Raw genomic sequence first — 21516 nt, 5'->3', positions numbered from 1 at the left:
TCACAAGTCCTTAAAATAATAACATGTTACATATATTTTGTATAGAGCGCTTTGAGTCCATTTACCAAATATTTACCAGCAGAGAAATCAAATTAATTTAGTGTAAACTGTGGATACGATGCTTTTATGTTAAAAGGACCAGCTGACAGCAGAAGGCCACTGTGGTGAACACTGTCCTGCAGCAACACATCTAAAATATTCACATGCACATGTTCTTATTGCCAAACTTTAGAAGACCAACTATTCCCCAAAATATGGTAAATGTGCGGGCAGCAGAATCAGGCTGTGACAGACGACACGATGGCAGCCGACAGCTTTCCATGTGTCTGCACAACGCTTCGTCTCAGACGGACAAAACAGCAACGCAAGAAGTGCAATCGAAAGGTTCTGGGAGTGTTCCCGTTACGTGTGGATGGAGCACGTCGTGGTCGTGTGCATCAGCTCACACGCTGCCATCAGAAATAAAAACGTCATTTTAAGAACGTCTTTGTTATTAGGAAACGTTTTGGCCTGAACAAAATGTGTCAACATCAAAGTGTTTCCTTCCCCTGTTCTCGGCTCCGTTTTTATGTTTCTGTGACTTTGTTATCTTCAAAGCCAACTGAGGACAAAACCTGCAAATTATGGCGAGCTCTGCGGCTCTTCGTGGACCGCCCCGGCTTCATTTTACTAAAGGGCCGTACTGGCAGTAGTCTGTAAATCATCCCTGTTGAATGAAAACAAATGAAAAAGTACATAATAAAAACACGCAGAGTCATTATTCAGAGACATGTTGCACAAACAACATCAGGAGTGCACGTATTTTTGTGACCAGCGCCAGATGTGCCTCTAAAAGTTTAACTGCAGACCTCAGAAGCAGCACTTTGGGCATTCAAAATAAATAAATATACATCCATTAAAAAGCTGACTTCCAGGGAATGTGTCAGGCATGGCAGGAGAAGAGGAACAAAGCAACTACTTCGAAAAGGACGGCGGCCAAATTTAAACGGGTCACAGTTTTCACTTTCTTACGGGCTCAGGCTCTGAACCTTTCGATCGCACTTTTCTGTATCCACTGTCAAGTTCGTACGTAATAAAACCGACGTGAAATAAACCAGCAGAATAACAAAAGCAAACTGAAAACAGATGATCGCTCAGAGAATAGGCTCCGTGTCATTCCAGCTGACACATGCATCCTTCCACCTGCAAGAAGAGCAGACTCGTCTATTACAGCTTCAGAACTCGTTACAGGATTAAAAGGAAAAGCAAAACATGTCGAAACATTTCATGGTCGTTTCAGGGATCTGTCTGTATGACGGCTCTCACCTTGTTCGGATGCAGAGCTCCAGAGGAGGAGTGAGGTCAGCATCCACCTCCTGACTGCTCTGGGACAATCTGCCGACCGCTAAAAGTAAAAACATTTTTATTTCGCAGCTTTAGGAACACTCAGAAGCAACGACTTGAAAAATCTGACTGAAAACAGGTCCCGATTAACCCAACACATTTTAGACGTCATGTAAGGCAGCGGTCTCCTGCCTTTTTTAGGCCACGGACGGTTTATGCCCGACATTATTTTCATGGACCGGCCTTTAAGGTGTCGCGGATAAATACAACAAAATAAAACCAGTACTGGTACCGAAAAAAGAAGATTTATAACACACGTGAAAAGACCCAGGAAAACTGAGTACACGATAAAAACGATAACAAAATAACGCTGAAAACCGATAAAACCCTGAAAACCAGACATTTCACATCCGAGCCTCTACTCTCGCGGCCCGGTACCGGTCCGAGGCCCGGGGGTTGTAAGAGAGTTATGGACAGACTGGACACACGGGGCTGCAGACAAAGACAATCAGATAAACGATGCTACGTACAAACAGTGAGGCGGATCTCCTCCTGCTGGTTGGCCAGTCCATCGAAATAGTAGAGGTCGAACTCGGTGCCGCCGCCCTCGTTGGTCAACAGCTCCCTCTGCAGGCCAAACAGCACGCTGAAGTGGCTTTCACTGCACACCACCCAGATGGGGTAGCGTGGCGTCTTCAGGTAAGCTCCTACCTTAGAAGGAGAAAACCAATTGTCTTTGATCACATCAGCCATACAGAATCACTGAGTGATGCAATACGTGTACTGAAAGCAGTGCAGGCATCACTGCTCTGTACGTAAGCCAAACCCATCTTCAGTTTTATTTATATAGCGCCAAACCACAACCATTTATTCCCGACGACCTCGTGTGTAAGACGCCAACGAAGCGAACTACGACAGAGTCGACGGAACAGAAGGTCGCCGAGCAGAGCAGCAGAGGAGTGAAGTCAGACACAGATGGTGCTCCAAGACTTCATGAGTTTGGAAGCTCTGCACCGGCCAAAGAAACAACTACAACAGCTTTAAAGGATTTGGGTGTTTCTGGAGCTTTTGGTGTCCCGGGTGTGCACAAAAACAGCTGAGCCGTGACGCAAACCCATATCCCCCTTATTCAAACTTTTCAACTATGAGAGGAAAACCCTGCTCACCTCAGGGTGTGACCTGACCAGACAGTCTGTGAAATTCAGCCCCAGAATAATGCTGGTGGCCTTCCCTCTGCGGGGACCAACTGGTCAGGAGTTCACTCATTTACCAACACGCTACAAGTTTTTAGGAAAAATCCAGTTAAAAAATGAAGATTTTTGAGTACTGGTTTCCAAATGCTGCGGCACATACGTTTACTTGAATATCATATCGATTCTATAATAGTTTAAGAACATACTTGTGGCGATGCTCCCATCATCAGAGTGAACAATGGGCCAGAAGTCAGGGCTTGTCGGTGTAACATGAATGAAACTGGGATGTGGTCTGTTAGAGGCTCGGTGTTTCTCACCTTACAGATGTTATAATGTTCAAACAAGGACAGCAGGCCGACGTCGCAGTGACCTTTGATTCCTTTGAGCAGAGTCATGTTGCCGTTGCCCGAGTCCAGCTCCACGTCATCATCGAACACATTGGAAACTGCTCTGCCACACAGCAACAGGTTGACCAGCTCCTGGTGAGAAAACACAGTTATTACTGCGTCGTGTTTCTGTTACCTCCTGTAAAGCTTAGACAGCGTGGCGCGTACTGTCAACACGTATGTTTACAAACAACAAAGACAAAATGAAGAAATGTTCCTCTGACAGCAAACGGCGCAGAGAGCGAGCGGCCGAGGGGTTCATTGCTTTTTCACTGTTCAGTTCAAAAGTATTGTTTAGGATTTAGTGACACCTGGAGGCGAATCTTCCAAGCTACACTTCAAAGACACCTGATGTCGCACCATCACTGCAGATTCACCGCCCAGAAACACAACAACACTGTGACATCAGCTTTAAAAGCAGCTTAGAAGCTGAAGCTAATGAATCTTCTTATATCCAACTAGCACAGTACCTGTGTGCAGTACCCATGGGCTCCAATCAGCGTGGTGGTGGGCACATCCATATCTTCCTGTACTCTAAAGAAAGAAGAACCACATCATAGTTGTTTCACAGTCTGGTTCCAGCTACTTTGTTCTGCATAAAGATGTTTTTAAAAAAGTACTTTTGAATGGACCGCGAGAGAACAGCAGACACAGTCAGCAGCACGCAGCCCAACATCCCAGGTTCAAACTGTGGGGAAAAAACAGACAAAAAGGAAAGTGGAGGATAAACGTTTGTGCCCTCGAGAGGGAAAAGGAGAAGAAATGTCCTTCTCTCACTTGCTCAACATGCTGCTCAAGGATCAACTCCAGATCTTTGAGGTTCTCCACAGTCAAACAGGTGATCTAGAACAAAGACAAGTCGTAAAACGTCAACAGAACAAAGTTACGGTTACGGCTCTGAATCTTACGTAAGTTTGACAAATATCATTTCATGAACCTCACCAGTTATCTTACGTTCATTCTGATTAGCTTCAGTGCAAATATAAAAATGTGTACCTTTTCAAGCACCCCCTCAGATCTGTAGGGTCGAGCTGGGGTGAACTGATTTCTCCCTGAATTTCTGTTTCCAAACAACAAAACCACAGCAACACCTTCATAAACGTAGCGACGCGAGAGCAGACTCACACCAACGCAGTTCCTAACATCTGCACAATATCTGCAGATACAACACCAATAAAACGGCTGTGTGCTTCAGTAAAACTGGAGATCTCACATTGCAACTGTGGCTTGCTTTTCCTCGCCAGCCCTCCACAAGATCTCAGCCAGAGCCAAAACGAGACACTTTCTCCTGATGCTGTTGGACGGTCTTAATCTCCTGAAGGGGGAAAAAAATCTCATCTGAGCGAGAAGCTCTCTGGTGATAGTACGGTTGAAACTGAAATACAGAAGTCACTTGCTGAACATCATTCCCCCGTGTGAAGTAACAGCTTTAGAAAGTGACTGGAATAAAGTGCTCGCAGGTTCATGCCATGAACTAAAGGGTGACTTACTGCAGGCCCGTGGTACAGCTCTCAGTGCTTTCAAACAGCAGTTTCTTAAGAACAAAGGCTTGAACAGACGCCAGAACGCCACATGGACCTCCCTTAAAAAATTCAAAGCCACAATTAAATAAAGCCTGTGAAAATAAAAACAATTTAAGCATCCGGCTTGATTGACATCACCTTTCTCTGCACAATCCCATATCGGAGGTCATGCGTGTCTGAGAATGTGAAACCCTGATTCCTCCACTCAATATTGAAACAATTTAGGCTGGATCCAAGAAGAAGTGTTTTTAATTCCTAGAGGGAATAAACGGAAAACAAAGACATAATCAAAGGCAACTGCAGAAAGTCTGCGCAGCAGCTTGAGAGAAACCCTGGTGTAAATCACCCACCGTGGCAGTGCGCTGGTCCATCGGGCGACCGGCGAGGCTGTGTTCGGGTAAGGTTCCCCGCAGAGGGGCGTCGCAGAGTTCTCGCAGATCGTCATCATAATCCTCGATGTCATCTAAATAATTAACACAAATATATCCTTGAAAATCAAAAGTTAGGCACCGATTTGTTTTCAAAGGGCGAGAAACAATCAGTGAAGCCCCGGACCGCACATACAGAAAGTATTTGCCCTAAAATAAACTTTAATGCTAGATGAAGACAGCCCAACGCCGTTTTTAAACGATGAGTTCACTTTTAATGGGAAAAGATTATCCAAACCTTAAACTAATAACTGCTTGTGCCACCAACAGGAATTTTGGACCCGTTTTTTGGCAGAATTGCTTTGATCCAGTCACAATGGGGGCTTTTTTTTGCAAGCCCCTTTTTGTTTAAGGTCATTCCAAAAGTACGATTGTTTGTGTTGCTGCCAGTGTGCTTCAGGGCTTTGTGCACTTGAGCTTCACAAACAAACGTATGATTGAACATTCTCCTTCTGGATTTTATAGCAGAGAGCAGAATTTGTGGTTCCATCAATTACAGCGAGTCATTCGGGTCTTAAAGCAGCGAGGCAGCCATCTAACTAATGCTACTAACTCATCAGGGAGAGTCAGGGTGTGGCTGCTGACATCCACCTCAGCTTTCCCGAAAATTTATTAACCATGGGTAATTTATGAATAAAGAAGGTTTGGATAACTTTTAAAATCTGCGCTTTGCATTTACTCGGGTTATCACGCTCTAAGGTTAAAATTTGTTTGGTTTTCTGAATGCTTAGGTGTGACAAATATGCAAAAGAAATCAAGAAATCAATAATCAGAAAGGGACAAGCACTTTTTAACAGCCCTGTACTGCACAGCACTTACCCAAGACCATCGCAGACGCATCCAGATCAGCCACACTTGGCCTGGTCTTTGCTCTAAAAAAGAAAACAACGTGTAAATATTGAGAACAAAGCCTGGGAAAGCAGTGAGCATGAGGCCATTACTTATTATGTGGAGTCAAACAACTTAAAGCTATTTTACTTTGCTGTCGTCACCATGTTCAGTCTCACTCGCTCAAAGCTGTTTTCACTCGGTGTTCTCTGTGAAACGCTCAGCGCCTCGCGCCCCGCTCGTACACAGTCAGCTGAGCAGATTTCACTTCTGCTGCCTTGTAAACTTCCAGTCACCAAACGTCCATCCTGAGTGGGTCTGGTTTCCTCTTCTCCTCTGAGTAGCGGCTGGGACACCTTTCGACTGTTACGTTTTCTGTTTGATTCCTGAAAGGAGAAAGTGGAGGATTAACAGCAGATGAGCATGCGATCGCATGTGTTTTAGGCATAAAAGCTTTAGTACCTGGGGTACCGGTCCAGCCAATATGCCTCTCCTAATGCGATTAGTTCTGCTCCTTTGGGTGGTCTCAGAGGTGTTTTTTTCTGGTTCTTTTTGGATTAAGCTCTTCTTGTCTTGGAGGGAATCCATCGCTGGATGGTCTTTTTGAACTCCTAAGTCAGGACCCCGGAAACCTGTCTGATTATTACTGGACTTTCTATCGTTTGCTGGCATCAGTGAAGCATTTGTAGCTTGAGAAGGGAATGTTGCTGTTATATCAAGCCTGTGAAAGACAACAGCATATTCATTTAAGCACATTATTACAAAAAAAGAAAGTAAAATCAGTAGAAAATAATCACAAACGCTGCCTGTAAAATACCTCGATCTGGTCTGTTTGCTTGGAACAGAAGCCGGGCTGCGGTCCTCCTCTCCTCCATTATCCATCGCACTAGTTTGGGCTCTCCGTGGGGAAGCCTCACTGCTCACTGGTTTCTCATTCTTTACTTGTTCAATGAGATGCTTTACAATAACCTCCAGTAATGTTTTCAGAGGGTTATTTTGAAGCTGCAGTGACAGAGAGATCAGCTACACACGTTACCTGTTGCGCACCACAGCAGTCACCTTGCAGCTTTAACGCTTACCTTGTTCTTCCTGTAGAGATCCTCAATGCTGAGAATCTGCCTCAGCTCCGACCTGTTGTTGATACTGGCCTCTGTGCGTGGATGCTCCTCATCCATGCAGGCAATAGTCCTCTTCAGCCCCTGAACAACATTTCCAACAAAAAACAAACAAACTGGGAATTAGTCTATTTATTTCCCCTCATATTGCGAAAGCTTGCATCTTGGTCGCATGCACGTTTTCTTATTTTAAATAAAGCAGGGCTGCTTACAGACACGCTCGCTGGACCAGAATCGCGTCGACACAAACTCGCAGCGGAGCTGCAGCTGGCTAGCTAGCAGTGTTAGCGGTTTGCACAGAAACGCTGTGATGGGCTATCAGTCTGAATTACCACACGTTAGCCGACTCACCTTACGACTCAAATACTCCCGTACAAGAGACGAAGACACCTCTTCGACTGACGGGACCATGCCGAGGACGAGTCTGTCCGTGTTAGCATACATGATCAACGAGAAGCGGCCATGGTGTTAGCAAACAGCAGCGGGATGCTGCGCCGACAGCACTGAAGAGCTGAGTTAGCTGCTTATTGTTAAGGTCTTAATAAATCATGGCTGGGTACAGTTTAGGTTCAAACAGGGTGAAAAACATGCAATCTCCACTCGGTGTCGTGGGGTGTCCTCGCGGGGGCTACAGCTCCGTGAAACTGCGGCCCTTTCTGACCCTGTACGGCTGCGTTACCATGGCAAAGCTAGTCGTTCACGGACGCTTCGAGCTTTTTTGATGCCCTGGGCTACTTTAGCCTTGGTGCCCTTCTCTCAGGTTTGTGGAGAGGTACGCTCATTCTATCCGGTACAGCTCGGTAGCACTGGATTGGACCCCCCCCCCTTTTTTTTGAATTACGTTCGTTCAATTTGTGTAGTGATTTGTTCACTACACATGATGCAAATCTCCTGTTGCACCACATCCCAAAGCGGCTCTATAGACTGAGGTTTGGTTACTGTGGAAACCATGTGAGTACAGTGAAGTCACTCATGTTCAAGAAACCAGTCTGGGATGATGTCATATCCCACAGAGATGCACCACAGATAATAAATCAATATTTTGTCTTACATTGTTTGTTACGGACAATAAACAGCTCAGGAGCTGCTGCTGAAATGATGTTTCATCCTTCATTTAAATACATCACCACTGTGATTTTTTAAATATTTGATTCATGATCATTTCCCCTCCGTGACTGTTAAGTTTGGAGAAATCAGTGTGATTGTAAACTGTCACTATTTCAATTATCACACCAACAAAGAGGAACAATGTGTGCTTGGATATGAGAGAAGACAAAAGGAACAGACTGCCCATGAAATAATCGTGTTTGCAGAAAAATATCTTACAGCTTTATGTGACCTTGTATCTAATCCATGTGTCTGAAAGTGCTATGAAATGCTGGGAAACCCACGGTTCAAACAAGCTGACAGGACTGCTCCTCAGCGTCCTCTCAGACTATCACAATTTTGCTTCTTCTTGCAAGAATAAAAGAAAAAGCTCTTTCAGCACATCGATCGGGGTCTCCGTTGCCTTGGTTTTTATTAAAGTGGTGTCACCTTTGGATTTATCTGACATTCTGCTCCTTCAAGTCAGATCCTACATCCCAGCCATTTGCCAAAAATAAGGAACCTGCAAATTGTGGGAGGCCTTGGGACCATTGCTGGATACCTTATTACTCCCACTGACCACAAATTCAAAAGACCTCTCCGACAACATTTGTGTTATCTGAATCTTATCCAGTAAATTTACCAGGAAAATGTTTGATGATAAAATCAGACTTAAGTGTAATTCCAAGTGCAAAGGGAAAGCGAGTCATCAGGTTAGTGAACGAGAAGCTTGCTTGTTAAGTCATTGAAGTGCAGGGAACTTCTGCAACCCGATCCTCAATAACTTCTGATCTTTGCAGAAAAACCAAGACATAATTATGCCATTTAAGACAACTTAGCAACAACTATCAGAACTACATTGTACCTTATATTATAAACACAGATACCCGACCTGATTTAAATGATCAACAGATCAAAATGGGAAGCAAGCCACACACAAAGAGATGACGTCTGATGCACTGGGAACTACTTTGAGATAACATAGCCACATTTAACTGTAGAGAGCCTTATTGAGCCATGGGCCATGCTATGCCTAAACAAACAGGAGGGCTGGTACAAGGTTAGAAAGATTTCTATGTGATGCTGAGGACGACAGCAAGGGTGTACGATGTGCTCTGCCCTTCCAACCTTTCAACTGCATTGGAACCAAAGAGTGAAAAATCACCCTGCTCCAACCAGACTGGGCCAAGCTCCAACTAAGTGATGTGCAGCAGCTGACCATTACTGGTTGTTGCTGTGTGCCGTGTCTTCAAGGACTGATTCAGAGAATTATTATTACAGCACTGATTAAGGTCGATTGCATAGATGATATAATTTTATATACAGAGGTACCCATGATGGGCAGATGGTGGCCATGATGACACCAAGTATTGGCGATCTATAGCTTTGTGTTTGGTTTAGCTCCTTTACATATGAACTTGGTTGTAGCTTTTCTTTTGCGTTTATTATATTTTATTTGCAGTCTGTTTGGGTTCTGGTTAATCTTCCGGGTTCAGTCATATTAAGTTGATTCCCTTTGTGATCCTTTTTCCCAGCCGTCGATGGTCCTTCGTCTCGTGTGTGATGTTCTGCTTTGCTAGCTTTGGTTCTTTTGTGGGTTCTGTTCAGCTGTGTTCCCCAGATGTTTCCACTCTGCTCTTACCTCATGTGTGTGTTTACGTCTTCAGTCTTCCTCTGTTCTTTCTCACATTGTTGTCATACGTGTCCTCACAAAGTGCTGTACAGCTATTTGACAGTAAGAAGATGAATAAATAAAAGAGATAAATAGCAGTACAAGTAAAAACAGTAAGAATTTAAAAACTAAAAGGAAAAGAATTAAGACCTGTAGGATAGGGTGAACAAACATGTCTTCAACTTAGTTTTAAAAACCTCCACAGAGCATGTCTGCCTAATAGGCTGTTCCACAGAAACTGGGCACGAAAGGTAAAAGCTCTCCAACTGTCTTTTTTCTGGCTCTAGGAACCTTTAGAAGGCCAGAGTCCTGAGATCGGAGCGCACGAGATGGAACATAAAGGTGTAAAAGGTCGGAGAGCCGCGTAGGTGAGCAGCAGGACCTTAAAATCTGCTCGAACCTGACGAGGTTGCCAGTGATCTCAGAACAGGGTAATGTGCTCAAATTTCCCAGTTCTTGTTAAAATGCAAGCAGCTGCATTTTGCACCATCTGTAGACCTCTGAAACTTTTCTTTGGTAGCCCAGAAAGAAGAGCGCTACAATAATCAATACGTGAGGACACAAATGCATGGACAAGAACCTCTGCAGTGTCGCTTGACAAAACTTGTCTGATTTTGGCGATGTTCCTTAAATGATAAAAGGCGGTCTTTGTTATCTTTTCTATATACTACTGTTTAAGCTTTTTCATTAATATGTAGCTAAATTATAAACAGAAGGAAAGTTAATGAAGTTCTGAGAAATCTGTGTGCTTATAAACGCTCGTTTAAGTGCGTCTGTTTCACCTCCTGCTGCGCACGAGGAACAATGTGTTCTAGGACACGAGAGACGACAAAGGAACAGACTGACCATGAAATAATTGCTGTGCAGAGAAATATTGTTGACTTGTATGTGACCCTGTATCTAAACCATGTGTCTGAAAGTACTATGAGGAAAAGCTGAGGGGCCTGGCTCTCATCTTCCTCTCAGATTATAAGAGTGAGAGTGTTCTTGCAAGAATTAACAAAAAGCTTTTCCATCAGTCTGACAGTGACGTAGTTCCTCCTGCAAAGTGCAGGATGCAATGAGCAGCAGCACTGTATACAGAAGTATTAGCCTAAGCTTATGCTAGCACAACCTCGCCCAGAGCAAGGAGGGCTAGAGGGGCCTCCAAACCACAGGCGTAGACCCTCCAAATATGTGGAATGATTAAAAAAGAAAATACATCAAATGCATGTTTTTAAACTGACAGTGTGTAAATTGCTAAGACTATAAACCTCTTTTTGAGGAACTTGCTCCTTGGTTGAACGTTATGACCACAGGCCCTGTTCCTGCTGTGTAACTCCTCAAGTCTGAATGCAAACTGTATTGAAATCACGTTTCAGCTGAACGTGTCCTGAATACAAATGTAGAGATGCAGATAAAGCAAAATAACAAAACTAATACCTACATTTTGTGACAGAACAACAACTAAAGAGGTGCAGTTCTCATCAAGTGCAGCTGATGAACGGGCAGTGCGACGATGCGGTTCGAGGGCAGTTGCCTGCTTTGTCTAAGGCATAGGTGTCAAACTCTGGCCCGCGGGCCAAATTTGGCCCGCAGCCTAATTACATTTGGCCCGCGAAGCCATACCAAATGACTATTAGAGCTGGCCCACTGGTATTATACAGCTAATATATATATTGTTTAGTATTAAGCTCGGCTTGTTCCATATTCAGTTTTTCAGCAAAACGTGTCCATAAGAAAAGATTCATTCTCATATCTGGAGGAATAAATATATTTCAATAAATATTAACGTTAGCCCGCGACTTTGTTCCAGTTTTGAATTTTGGCCCACTGTGTGTTTGAGTTTGACACCCCTGCTCTAATGTGTAGTCAACCAAGGATGGGATCCCAACATGTCTTTGTAAGGGAGGAAAACTTTGTGCGGCCTCCTTCTTGAAACTGCTTCATCCTGTGTTCACAGCGTGTTGCAGTTTACTCAGCAGTGTTATCCTGTAGTTACAAGGCCCTTTGATTGCATTTGAACACAATACTTACAATGTCAGGTCACAAGACATTTTAAATACTTTGCTGCCTTAAAATAAAACTTATAGAAAAAAGCAATGAACCTATTCTGGCATTTCATTCTAGAAAGGTTACATTTATGTATTTGCAGTTTCCTTCCCACAGTCTTTTCTTATGAACATGTATAATGTTCTTTTATTATGTGCATGTCTTTATTGTTGTATGTTTTCTCTGCACAGCTCTGTGTTGGACAAAAAGATGTCCACCTCAGACGGTTTGGAGCCATGGTGCGCTGTCCATGTCTTAACGGATCATTCTGAGTATTCGAACATTTTCATGGTTTTTATGGGGAACTTTTCATTTTGATAAATTACCACCCACTGCATTTCCATGGCATACAGCTCCATTCATTGTGCTGTACTATGGATGCATGCTACACTGGGACGCTAGTGTTTGTGGAGTGATGATGGGTTTCCTCAGGTGTGGCTTGTGGTTACTCATTCGTGACGGGACAGTCCGTCCTTTCAGGCAACAGGTTGCAGTTTGTTGCTGCAAAGGTTGTAACAGTGAAAGAAATCAACAATGCAGTTCTTTGTGTTCATTTTATTAAAAGGTTTTTTTTCTATTTATAATATACGACAAGTAATCGGACATGTCTACTTTTATATTCATTATCAATCCTCGACAACTTTAAGTGTAGTACATTTAACACAAAAATGGTTGGTGCATGAAAAATTCATCTGTAGAGGCTGCAAGTAAAACTCAGGGATGCAGCTGTTTAGTTCCTGCAACATGTGGCTGCCTCTAAATCGTCGATATAACTGCTGTTCTTTAAGTGAATGCACATCTTACATTTAACATTTCAATACCTCAAGCTTAACATTTGCCATTTATGGACCAAAACATGTGATATTTACAGAACAGTACCAGAGCAATGCAGGAAATGTGCTGGTATGACGAGTATTGTCAGGGCCGCGCAGGAGAGATCGTTTTGAAGTTTTGGTGCAGCCCTTGTCGTGGGAACAAGAACCACGTGTTTTTGGCACAGGTATCATCTTCCATCCTAGAGGGGAGTGCAGCTTTACATTTGAGCAATACGTAAACAACATCTTGTCTTTGTTTTTTGCATATGTGTGTTATGTGTCCCTCCCTTAGGAATGCCAAGCATACTGCTATTTCCTTCCCTCTGTTTGACAATGCCAGGAGGGACGACGTTTTACAAAAGGAGTGAGAGACAGAGGGAAACTCTCCAGATCACGAGGCGGCATCAGTAGTCGTAAGCTGCAAGAAAGAAACAGAAGGACGGTTATCCAACTCGCCGTCTGGCAGAGTCTACGAGGAAGAGGAGCATGCGATCCACTTCGTGAAGAGAGGTTCATATCCAGACGGGCATGCAATCACACCAAGGTGGTCTTACTTTCTATTGTGAGGATGCAGGTACTCGCTGCCGTGCCTCTGCTGTTCACGGCCTTGCACATGTACTCTCCCTCGTCCTCGGGGAAGGTCTCCGGCAGGTAGAGGCAGTATGTCTCTCCTCTCTCTATGTACTGATAGTCCTCACAATCTTGAAGCACCTCTCCCTCAAACCACCAGGTCACCTCTGGCTTTGGTTCCCCGGTGATCTTTACGGTGAACCGAACTGGCTCAGAATCTACCACCGACTGGTTTTTGAGGGGCTTTTTAAACCATGGGGCCCCTGACCTGGCGTGATCCTCCTCATCTTCGTAAGCCGCAGAGCCGTTAATGATGCTGCCCTCGTCCTCCACGTCGTCATCCTTCTGCAAACAGAGGACAAAACAATCACAAAAAGTTGTTCGTTTGTTATCTCGGTGCAGTTTGTCATGAAAATGGAAGATTTACTTTTTGGAGCGCGGCATCAATCTCCTGCTGCTCAAACTGCATCCTCTGCAGTTTCTGCTCCTCTATCCTCCTCCGTTCCTCCTCCTCTCTTGCTTTGGCCATCTGCTCAAAGCGGGCTCGCATGTCCACTTTCTGTTTGAACGGTGACTCTTCGGCCCTCGCTGGAGTCGTTTCCTGGTCCTCATCCTCCGGAAAAAACAAAAACTTGTAATACATGCTGCCGAGATCATCTTCCATTGATATGAAAAAACCCCACATGTGCTATAAAGTGCTCTTACCTCCTGGAACCGCTCAGCTTCTCTCTCCTTAATTTCATCATCGATGGCCTTCCTCTTGGCTCTCTCCGTCTCGATCTTCTTCTGAATCTCCTCCTCAGTCAGCTGCTTGATCTTCTCAAACTTGGACTTGAGGCTTTTGGCCTGAATGGAGCCGGTTCTCTTGAGCTTAGTGAGCTCTTCGTACTCTTTGCTTACAACATCCGAGCTTTCATTTATTTCTTCCTGTAACGATATGTGGAACACAACTTTAAACATTTAGTCACATTTTTGCTGTCGACTCGACTGGCTGCTGTCTGATATTTTCAGCTGTTCGAGACTGACCTCGCCCATCTCTTGTCTGAGTTGTTCGAATTCCTGCTTCTCTTGCTCCATTTTCTTTTTGCGCTCCTCTGCCTTGCGTCTCCTCTCAGCTTCCTCCTTCTCTTTCAGCAGCTCTTCAAAGTTGATCTCCAGTTTCCTGGGGTGCAGGGCTTCCTGAGACTCGCTCTTTACCATCCCTTCGTCCTCATCTAGTGCCTAAACACACAAGCACCCACAAAAGTGTTTCAGTATTTTAATGTTTAATGAAATCCTGCAGCAGTAACGTCTTCAATTTGCAAAAGCAAGTGCAAATCTAAAGCATTACAAACATTAGATAAACAGCTGCATGCAAAAAAACCCAAGATGCATCGTCTGGAGGCCACTGTGTCCTTGTATGTGTAGGGAACACATTGATAATAAGACTCTTGGAGTAAAAATAATTTATACTATATCTGAAACTGAAAATCTCTTACTGTTTCATCTCCAAATGCAGACTTTTCCTGATCCAGACCAGGGCTCTTGAAGAAATAATTGAGACAAGGAAACAGCAGTGCAGTTGTAGCCCATCATTACCGATGCGCAGCATGAATCTATTACAGGCAACACTTCTGCAGGGTCACTTAAAGAAGGTGTTGGCTTAATCCACTGATGCTGAATGAAACTGTGTTTGATTGTTTTACAAATATCGTAAAACTGCTTTTCATGCATGTTTTCCTGCTCTGTAACAAGAGAGCTGAGCAGCAAAGCAGCAGCAAATCAACTTGAGGCTTTAACAGCACAAAAAAGCTGTAACACATTAGTGATCAGTCCAATACATGCAGACTGTGCAACGCTTTTGTCACCAAGTGATGGACGTTTACCATGCTCCTGCGGGCCTCAGCAAACAGCCTCTTTTCCTCCTCCAGTCTCCTCTTAGCCTCTTCCTCTGCCCTTTTCTGCTCTTCCTCTCGTCTCTGGCGTTCCAGCTCCTCAAAGCTGACACATATCTTCCCAGGCTCACTGCCCTCCAGGTTCAGCAAGGCCATCAGCACCTCGTCATCCTCGTCTACAAGCTGAGTGAAAACCCAACGGTGCAAAGACCACATTAATGTCTGCCTGGTTTTAAAAAAGCAGTTGATCTCACCGCCTGTACACACAGTAAAGGCAGCTCTGCACAGAAAGCTCGATAATTATCCAGACTAGTTTGTTTCACTAACCAGGCCAACCAGCTGCTGACTAGAGTGTAACGTTCAGCTGGCAGATGATCGCTTCCTCACGCACAAAAGTTCAATCTACACTTTTAAGGCAAACAAATTCATTGATATAATCAACAGATATGTATCCACTCTGAGAGAAAGGTTTTGTATTAAATGCAGATTTAATATTGACCATGCTTTTCCTGGCTTCAGCAAAAGCTCTTCTCTCCTCCTCCATCCGTCTCTTGGCCTCTTCCTCTGCTTTCTTGCGCTCTTCCTCTACCCTTTGTCTCTCCAGCTCTTCAAAGCTCAGTCTCAGTTTTCCTGGGCGAAACTCCTCCTTGTCTTCCTGTCCTGTGCTTTCCTCGTCTTCTTCCTGATGAGACACAAACATATCGCAAACGTGATTAGGCCGTCTTCACAACACAAAAGTGATTTGGAGGCGCAAACACAAATCCCCTAAAGTTGTTTTTATGAGATGTAAATCCCAGGAGGACTTCTGAAATATTTTCACATGGCTCGTGATTTATATCTTGCTTGAAGTAACTGTACACTGGAAGATGCTGGCAGTCAGAAGGAAGGTTGTTATATCCGTCTGTAGATATGTATGTGTGGTTTCTCTGGTACCGCCCTAAGCTTGAGGGCGGTACCAGAGGAGGGTTGCAAAGCGACATGCAGATGTACAGCAACTATGGGAATGCTAAAGCTGCTGAAGCGCACTTGTTGCCTTCATGAGATCTGCCAGTGAATCGCACATGTACAAAAGCTATGCTTGCTGTTTTGCAGTCGTGTGTACCATTCCCAGCCTGGCCTCCTCAAAAGCTTTCTTCTCCTCTAGCAGGCGGCGTTTGGCTTCCTCCTCCGCTTGCTTCCTCCTCTGCTCCTGCCTTTCTTTCTCCAGCTCCTCAAAGGTCAGTTTCAGCTTTCCAGGAGTGACTTGAACCTTATCGGAAGCTTTCTCCTCTTCATCCTAAAGCAAAAGAAAGCAGACCTGTGGCTGTAAAACACAATATCTCCTGTTAACACTGCGTTCACATTGACATCTTCATTTACCTGTTGATTAACTGAGCGTCTCTTCACTTCCCGGAAGGAGCGCTTGTTTTCGTCGTAGCGTCTTTTTTTCTCCTCTTCTGCCTTCCTTTTTAGCTCCTCCTCTCGATTCTTCTCCATGTCTTCAAAATTCACTTTGATTTTGCCGGGAGGTCGTGACGGCTTCGCCGGGACCACACGCACCAGGATTGTGTCATCTCCTTCCTAAAAAGTAAAAACAGCCGATAATCACGGTCTAGAGAATTCACAACAACAATATCATCACAGTTTATGTGACGAGTCAGATATGATATTATTATTACTATTATGTGTGTTGTCTGCAGCACTGAGAGAGCAAACCTCCCACGTTCACTGGGACTGTGTGTGGGTAGGGAGCGACTCTGCAGTTCGCAGTAGGTCAGTGTACGGGTGTCAGTCTAAGATAGCCGCAGTCACAGCAGGGAAGGCTCGAGCTAATTCTGTCTGTGGGAGGTGTGGGAAACAGCTGCCAGTCATCTGCTGTCTACACCTGGCAGCTCTGTTCCAGCTGTTTCCAGATCAGTGCATTCCTATATGTGAACAGGCTCTTTTTAATGGTGTGATCTGAAGCGTCATTGTCTTATGTGGTCAACGAGGCACAAAGGAAACGGTTAAAGCAGCAGTCAGGGGTCAGAGTAGCTTTTTAGACACGCTTTGAAGAAACTGATTTGACTTCATGATCTGATCTTTACCATAATCAGGGTCCCAGATACACGTAATTGTGTAACGTAACGTACAAAGTACAATGGAATCTGTTCACTGGTACAGATTCAGTCGAGATATTTGAATAAGCAAAAGTTATTGTTTCAAGTTTGAGGAGAAAACATCTGTTGGGTTTGTTTTTTTCCGATTGTGTTTCAGTGAGAGCAACAGTGTTACGCTCCTGGTCTTTCAGGCTCAGTGTTATTAGTGATGACTAAGGCAGAGCTTTGCAGCCACATTCAAAGTTTCACACTGAACAGGATCCATATAAAAGTCCCATTTTCAGACAGCATTGTGAACCTTATTGCTTTGCTACAGCAGCAGAATCAGGGCAAAGAAGTAGTGCACTGCTGCTTGTAATTGCCTATTTGGCACGAGATCACTGACGTAACCATTTCCAAGAACGGCACCGTCTGAATGTATAAGAAGCCTGAAAGTGGACTAATTGGAAATCTCCGTCTGATTTAGCTTGAATCGTTTTCCTGCATAGTGAGGTTAAATGTGTGCCAGCAGTTCACAGACTGGTCATGTTAGCAATGCTACTGGTGGATTCAGACCTACATCCAGTCTGTGCCAACTCTTTGGACCTCAAATGCCCATTACAACTCATCCGAGAGGCAGCTGAGGATTAACCATTACAGTGGTAACCACACTGGTTCATCGCAGCCTCTCAAACACCAAAACACACTTTGTTTTTGCCTGAGCCCAGGTTCACTGACCTCAGTGGCTTTTTGAGCCAGTTCTTTCTGGATTTTGGCTTTCTCCAGCTTATCCTGGGCCTCCCTCTTCTTCCTCTCTTCCTCCATCCTCTTCCTCTCCTCCTCCTGTCTTTGTTTTTCCATTTCTGCAAACTTCCCCTTCACGCTACCTGAGGATTTCACAAAGCGAGACACAAGCCTTAAGCCTCGTCTTCCTCCCGGATAGTCATCGCTCATTACCATCCCTTACCTTTGATTTTGGGGACGTAAGATTTTTCCACCTTCGCTGGCTTCACCTCCTCTTCCTCATCACTGGAAGCAAGCAGTTCTTTTATCTGTGATCGAGCAGATAGAAAGTGTGACGAGGTGAGGTTACGGTTTAGCTGGGATCATCTCCTTTGCCACTCAGGAGCCATGCTGGTCCCAGCAAGAACACGAGCCTAATCCCTGCTAATAGCAGGGTCATGTGGCTTGCAGCAGGCCTCTGATTGGCCCGTCGTGTTGTTGAACAGATAGGGGATGAGTGCAGGTGTCCGAGCCTGGCCAGCTACGGCACAGCAGTACACAGGAAGGGCGTTTTGTCTGAGTGCCTGATAATCACACAACACCGTATCACTGCCTGTATTTCACTGCAGTCGAGTAGGAAGAAAAGCTGAACCCTGGAATTCTTGATCTCTGACCTTCTCAGTGGGACTGATGTCTGCTTTTTTCTAATGGATTAATGACGTTTTGGTGATATATTAAATCAATTTAAAGCAATTTACCATCGTGGACTAATCTGATTAGTTGATCACTGGATTCAGACGTTTCGGGCATCGTTCATGCTGCTTCACTATCACGTGACCCGCTGGATATTTGACATATGGTGAATTCTGAATTTAAAGTAGTGGTGAGAAAGTTGTTCAGTGCACGACTGTTTCAGTGCATATTAATATGGTTAAAGATGGCTTTTTACAAAAGGTCACTTTAACAACAAGCACAGGCCAGTTTGACTGAACATGGGCTCATATCTACAACGTTTAGCAGGTTAATACATGAGATGTGACAGATGTGACAGATGTGTCGGTGCAGTGTAAAAATCGAGTTCTCTCACAAACCGCAGTCTCTGTCACGGCGCCATGCCTCATCATGCCATGCAGATCACAGTGGGAGGTTAGTGGGGTTATCAGCCTTTGACCTGCTGCTTCCTGCGATGCCACTCTCTCTCCTTGATGTATTGCTCCTTCCTCTTCTGCTGCTCCTCCCTGTTCCTCTGCCTGCTGCGCTCCTCCCTGGCCTTCTGCATGGCCTCAAATTTGCTCGTCACGTTCTCCTTGTCTTTGTTGAGCTTTGGCACGTAGCTTCTTGCCACCAGCTTTCTGGATCTGAGGAGTTTCTGTGGTTTAACAGTCGAAAAAATGATGAGTTCGTTGATGTAACTGTGGGAAAAAATGGTACCAGAAATGTAAAGATGCTGCCAGTGTTTTCCATCTCACCTCTTTTTTGAATGCCACATCAGAAATGTTCTGGTCTTCATTTGTTTCAGGCTCTTCCTCCTCCTCGTCCTCCTCCTTCGGTGAAACACCATTAACATCTCCCGAGCTCTCGTTTTGCCCTTTCTTTTCTTTGTGCTCCAAGCCGTTCACGTGTGTCTTGTCGGTCTCATTGCTCGCCGTTTCATTCCTGCCACGAGGTTTCTGATCTTCTGTGGATGCTCTCTCACCTCTACCCTCGACGTCATTGGCTGTCACATCGCTTTCTTTATCTTCCACGTCGTGGGCATCTACAGCTGCCACCTCAGTCATGTTTGTACCACAGTGACAGGCCGACAAACACACTCTGTTTAAAGTTCTTCACCTGCAAAGCACACAAGCCACGGTTCAAACACTGATGACCAGCCAACCTTGCTTTTTTATTCCACCAAACGTGTTTTTAAGAATCTGCTGTTAAACACACAAAGACACAACTCACTCATCGACACAGCAGAATAAAAGCTTAAAACTAAACTGACAGATACATGCTGAGTTTGTTAACCTTTGCCATGTAGTGCCGCACATAAGTGCTCCCTTTGGCCGACAACATGGCAGACTACATTAATTTTACATGATTAAAATCCTAATTTTAAAGGTTTTTTTTTTTATTAATCTGTGTTTTGAATCAATCATTTTAATGCCATTTCTATCTTTGCCTAATTTGATTTTCCATCCTTTAGCTGAATATCAGCGTAGCACTTTACTGTCGTTTTGCTACATTTCACAGTTACTGTCTGTCTGCACTGTCACATTTTTACCACTGCAAACAGAGCTGTTACTCAGTATCTGGAGAAAGAGTGCAATGGAAGCTTGCCGGCCCCTATTTATAGCCCACTTGTGGCTCTAGGGCATGTGATCGTGACTATTTCTGATGACTGATAGGCAGTTGGACACAGCTCGAGCTGGCACCCACATGTCGCCCCACAGACCCTCGACAAAATGGCCAAACTGAGAGCAGGACAACTGGATGAATGAGAGCTGTTTGGACGGTTAGTCACCCCACACTAAAACGGTTGCTGTGTATCAGCGTCCCCAAATACCTTTCAGACTCAGATATGAAGATCTCACTGTGACCCGGCACAGCTAATCAGAAGCTCTGCCATTGAACCAACAGTCAACGCACTGAGGCGGATCACTGTAGGCCTCACAGGTGGGCTCAGCCCGACTTCAAAAGTATTCGAAGCACTTTTACATTATAGCAGAGAGTGGCTAATTGAAGCAAATATAGTTATCAATTTTAGGCCTACAACACACTGCTGGGGTAGGTTGTAGCTTGATTTAGGGACGGCTGATTTGATTTTCCACCCTCGTTTTAAGAGGTGAATGCCAAAGTCAGACAGTGACAGTGTTTGTGGATCTTCACGCCATATTCTGACTGTTTAAATTCCAATTTAGAGGGATTTTGAAAGAAATCCATTATAACTCTATTGCTAAATAAAAAGAACCTGCTTTGTAATAAATACTCTCAATATTTAAACAAACGCTAGTGTGATTTCTGTGCACAGCTGGCAAAATCATGCCATAAAAGCCTGATTCTAACCTCAGTCACGTTTAAAACTATTATTAAGCAGTGAAGCTAGAGCCACACCAATGAGCATGGCTAAACCCGCAGTAACCAAAGAGCTGGTTAATCCTAATTCAGGGTGTAGGTAAATAATCTAAAACCACACACTTTGGTCTTTTCCAATCCCCCTCGTGCTACAGAATTATGAAACCAGACTTTACCTCTTCAGTGCTTTCGTCCTCCTGCTTTGATTGATTTTCTTTCTTATTCCTCTGGGAAGCCACAAAACCTAAAGTGAGACCAAGCGGAACAATGCGAGGAGCGACCGCTTCCACCTACTCGACTGGCTTCTGGTTGCTGGTTGCCTGTTGGTGAGCAGTTTCCTTAAAAGTACCGTTACTTTCTACCGGACACTGCATTCCGCGCGCGCCTGCTGCAGGTTCAGCTGTTCAGCCCCGCACGCGCTCCCACACACATGCACGCGCACCGGCGCACGGCACTATCCCGGTCATTTACTCACAGCTCGAAGCCTTTCTTTTTAATAAAATAAATACAGTAATTGTTTTGGAGGGTTTCTGGCTGCAGACTCAGCGTTACTTTTGTCAGATTATTATTTATGTATTTATGAAAAGATGGTTACAAAAGTGTAATTAGCGAGCTAATTATTGCTGATTTTATACCAATGACAACAGATGGATAGGTTATCATGTTTGGTTTTTATTCATTTGTCTGATTAACGTTTTTGTTTTGTTTTTAGAATGAAAAAAATGAGCATCATCATCATTATTATTGTTGTTGTTGTTGTTGTTGTTGTTAACCAAGGACGCACTGCTGAGATAAGAGCAGCTCGTTTGGACTGTTTGGTAGAACTGGAGTCTAAATG

At 44.3% G+C, this 21516-nt stretch overlaps 2 protein-coding genes across 5 annotated transcripts; both read right to left on the bottom strand.

The window, feature by feature from the left end:
- Positions 1–583: 583 nt before the first annotated feature.
- Positions 584–7616, bottom strand: mindy4 (MINDY lysine 48 deubiquitinase 4). Of its 2 annotated transcripts, XM_005746768.1 has the most exons (18): positions 7148–7616; positions 6761–6880; positions 6499–6683; positions 6144–6402; positions 5832–6067; positions 5673–5725; positions 4776–4888; positions 4564–4680; positions 4393–4484; positions 4116–4217; positions 3899–3962; positions 3680–3745; positions 3523–3590; positions 3373–3436; positions 2834–2995; positions 1854–2034; positions 1306–1384; positions 584–1182 (listed from the first exon to the last, which is right to left on the bottom strand). In XM_005746768.1, exons 1-18 carry the CDS (start codon positions 7238–7240, stop codon positions 1134–1136), a joined length of 2103 nt encoding a protein of 700 aa, XP_005746825.1. In that variant the 5' UTR covers positions 7241–7616; the 3' UTR covers positions 584–1133. The 2 variants fall into 2 exon arrangements, with proteins under 2 accessions (XP_005746825.1, XP_005746826.1); XM_005746769.1 differs by lacking the exons at positions 584–1182; positions 1306–1384 and having other exon boundaries at positions 1950–2030.
- A 4509-nt stretch (positions 7617–12125) lies between these two features.
- nexn (nexilin (F actin binding protein)) lies at positions 12126–21054 on the bottom strand. 3 transcript variants are annotated; one of them, XM_005746766.1, is made up of 15 exons: positions 20855–21053; positions 19094–19454; positions 18796–18993; positions 17869–17953; positions 17640–17788; positions 16204–16404; positions 15947–16120; positions 15344–15526; positions 14836–15027; positions 14449–14493; positions 13997–14191; positions 13676–13897; positions 13398–13583; positions 12955–13315; positions 12126–12818 (listed from the first exon to the last, which is right to left on the bottom strand). In XM_005746766.1, exons 2-15 carry the CDS (start codon positions 19400–19402, stop codon positions 12805–12807), a joined length of 2514 nt encoding a protein of 837 aa, XP_005746823.1. In that variant the 5' UTR covers positions 19403–19454; positions 20855–21053; the 3' UTR covers positions 12126–12804. The 3 variants fall into 3 exon arrangements, with proteins under 3 accessions (XP_005746823.1, XP_013769739.1, XP_013769740.1); XM_013914285.1 differs by lacking the exon at positions 12126–12818 and having other exon boundaries at positions 12827–13315; positions 20855–21054; XM_013914286.1 differs by lacking the exons at positions 12126–12818; positions 14449–14493 and having other exon boundaries at positions 12828–13315.
- Between the last annotated feature and the right edge of the window lie 462 nt (positions 21055–21516).

This window comes from Pundamilia nyererei, unplaced genomic scaffold (genome assembly GCF_000239375.1).
Source record: "Pundamilia nyererei isolate P.nyererei 1_Seehausen unplaced genomic scaffold, PunNye1.0 scaffold00183, whole genome shotgun sequence".
Lineage (NCBI taxonomy): Eukaryota > Metazoa > Chordata > Actinopteri > Cichliformes > Cichlidae > Pundamilia > Pundamilia nyererei.
The sequence above is the reverse complement of the archived record's forward strand: the minus strand, read 5'-3'. Positions and strand labels throughout refer to the sequence as shown.

Coding starts and splice junctions, on each gene's coding strand:
- mindy4 (XM_005746768.1), bottom strand. CDS start 7,240: ATGTATGCTAACACGGACAGACTCGTCCTCGGCATGGTCCCGTCAGTC. Junction 3,437..3,522: donor CTCTCGCGGTCCATTCAAAA/GTACTTTTTTAA, acceptor TTCTTTCTTTAG/AGTACAGGAAGATATGGATG. Junction 1,183..1,305: donor GAGCTCTGCATCCGAACAAG/GTGAGAGCCGTC, acceptor CTCTTCTTGCAG/GTGGAAGGATGCATGTGTCA.
- nexn (XM_013914285.1), bottom strand. CDS start 19,402: ATGACTGAGGTGGCAGCTGTAGATGCCCACGACGTGGAAGATAAAGAA. Junction 16,121..16,203: donor GACGCTCAGTTAATCAACAG/GTAAATGAAGAT, acceptor CTTTTGCTTTAG/GATGAAGAGGAGAAAGCTTC. Junction 15,527..15,946: donor AGGAGGCCAGGCTGGGAATG/GTACACACGACT, acceptor GTGTCTCATCAG/GAAGAAGACGAGGAAAGCAC.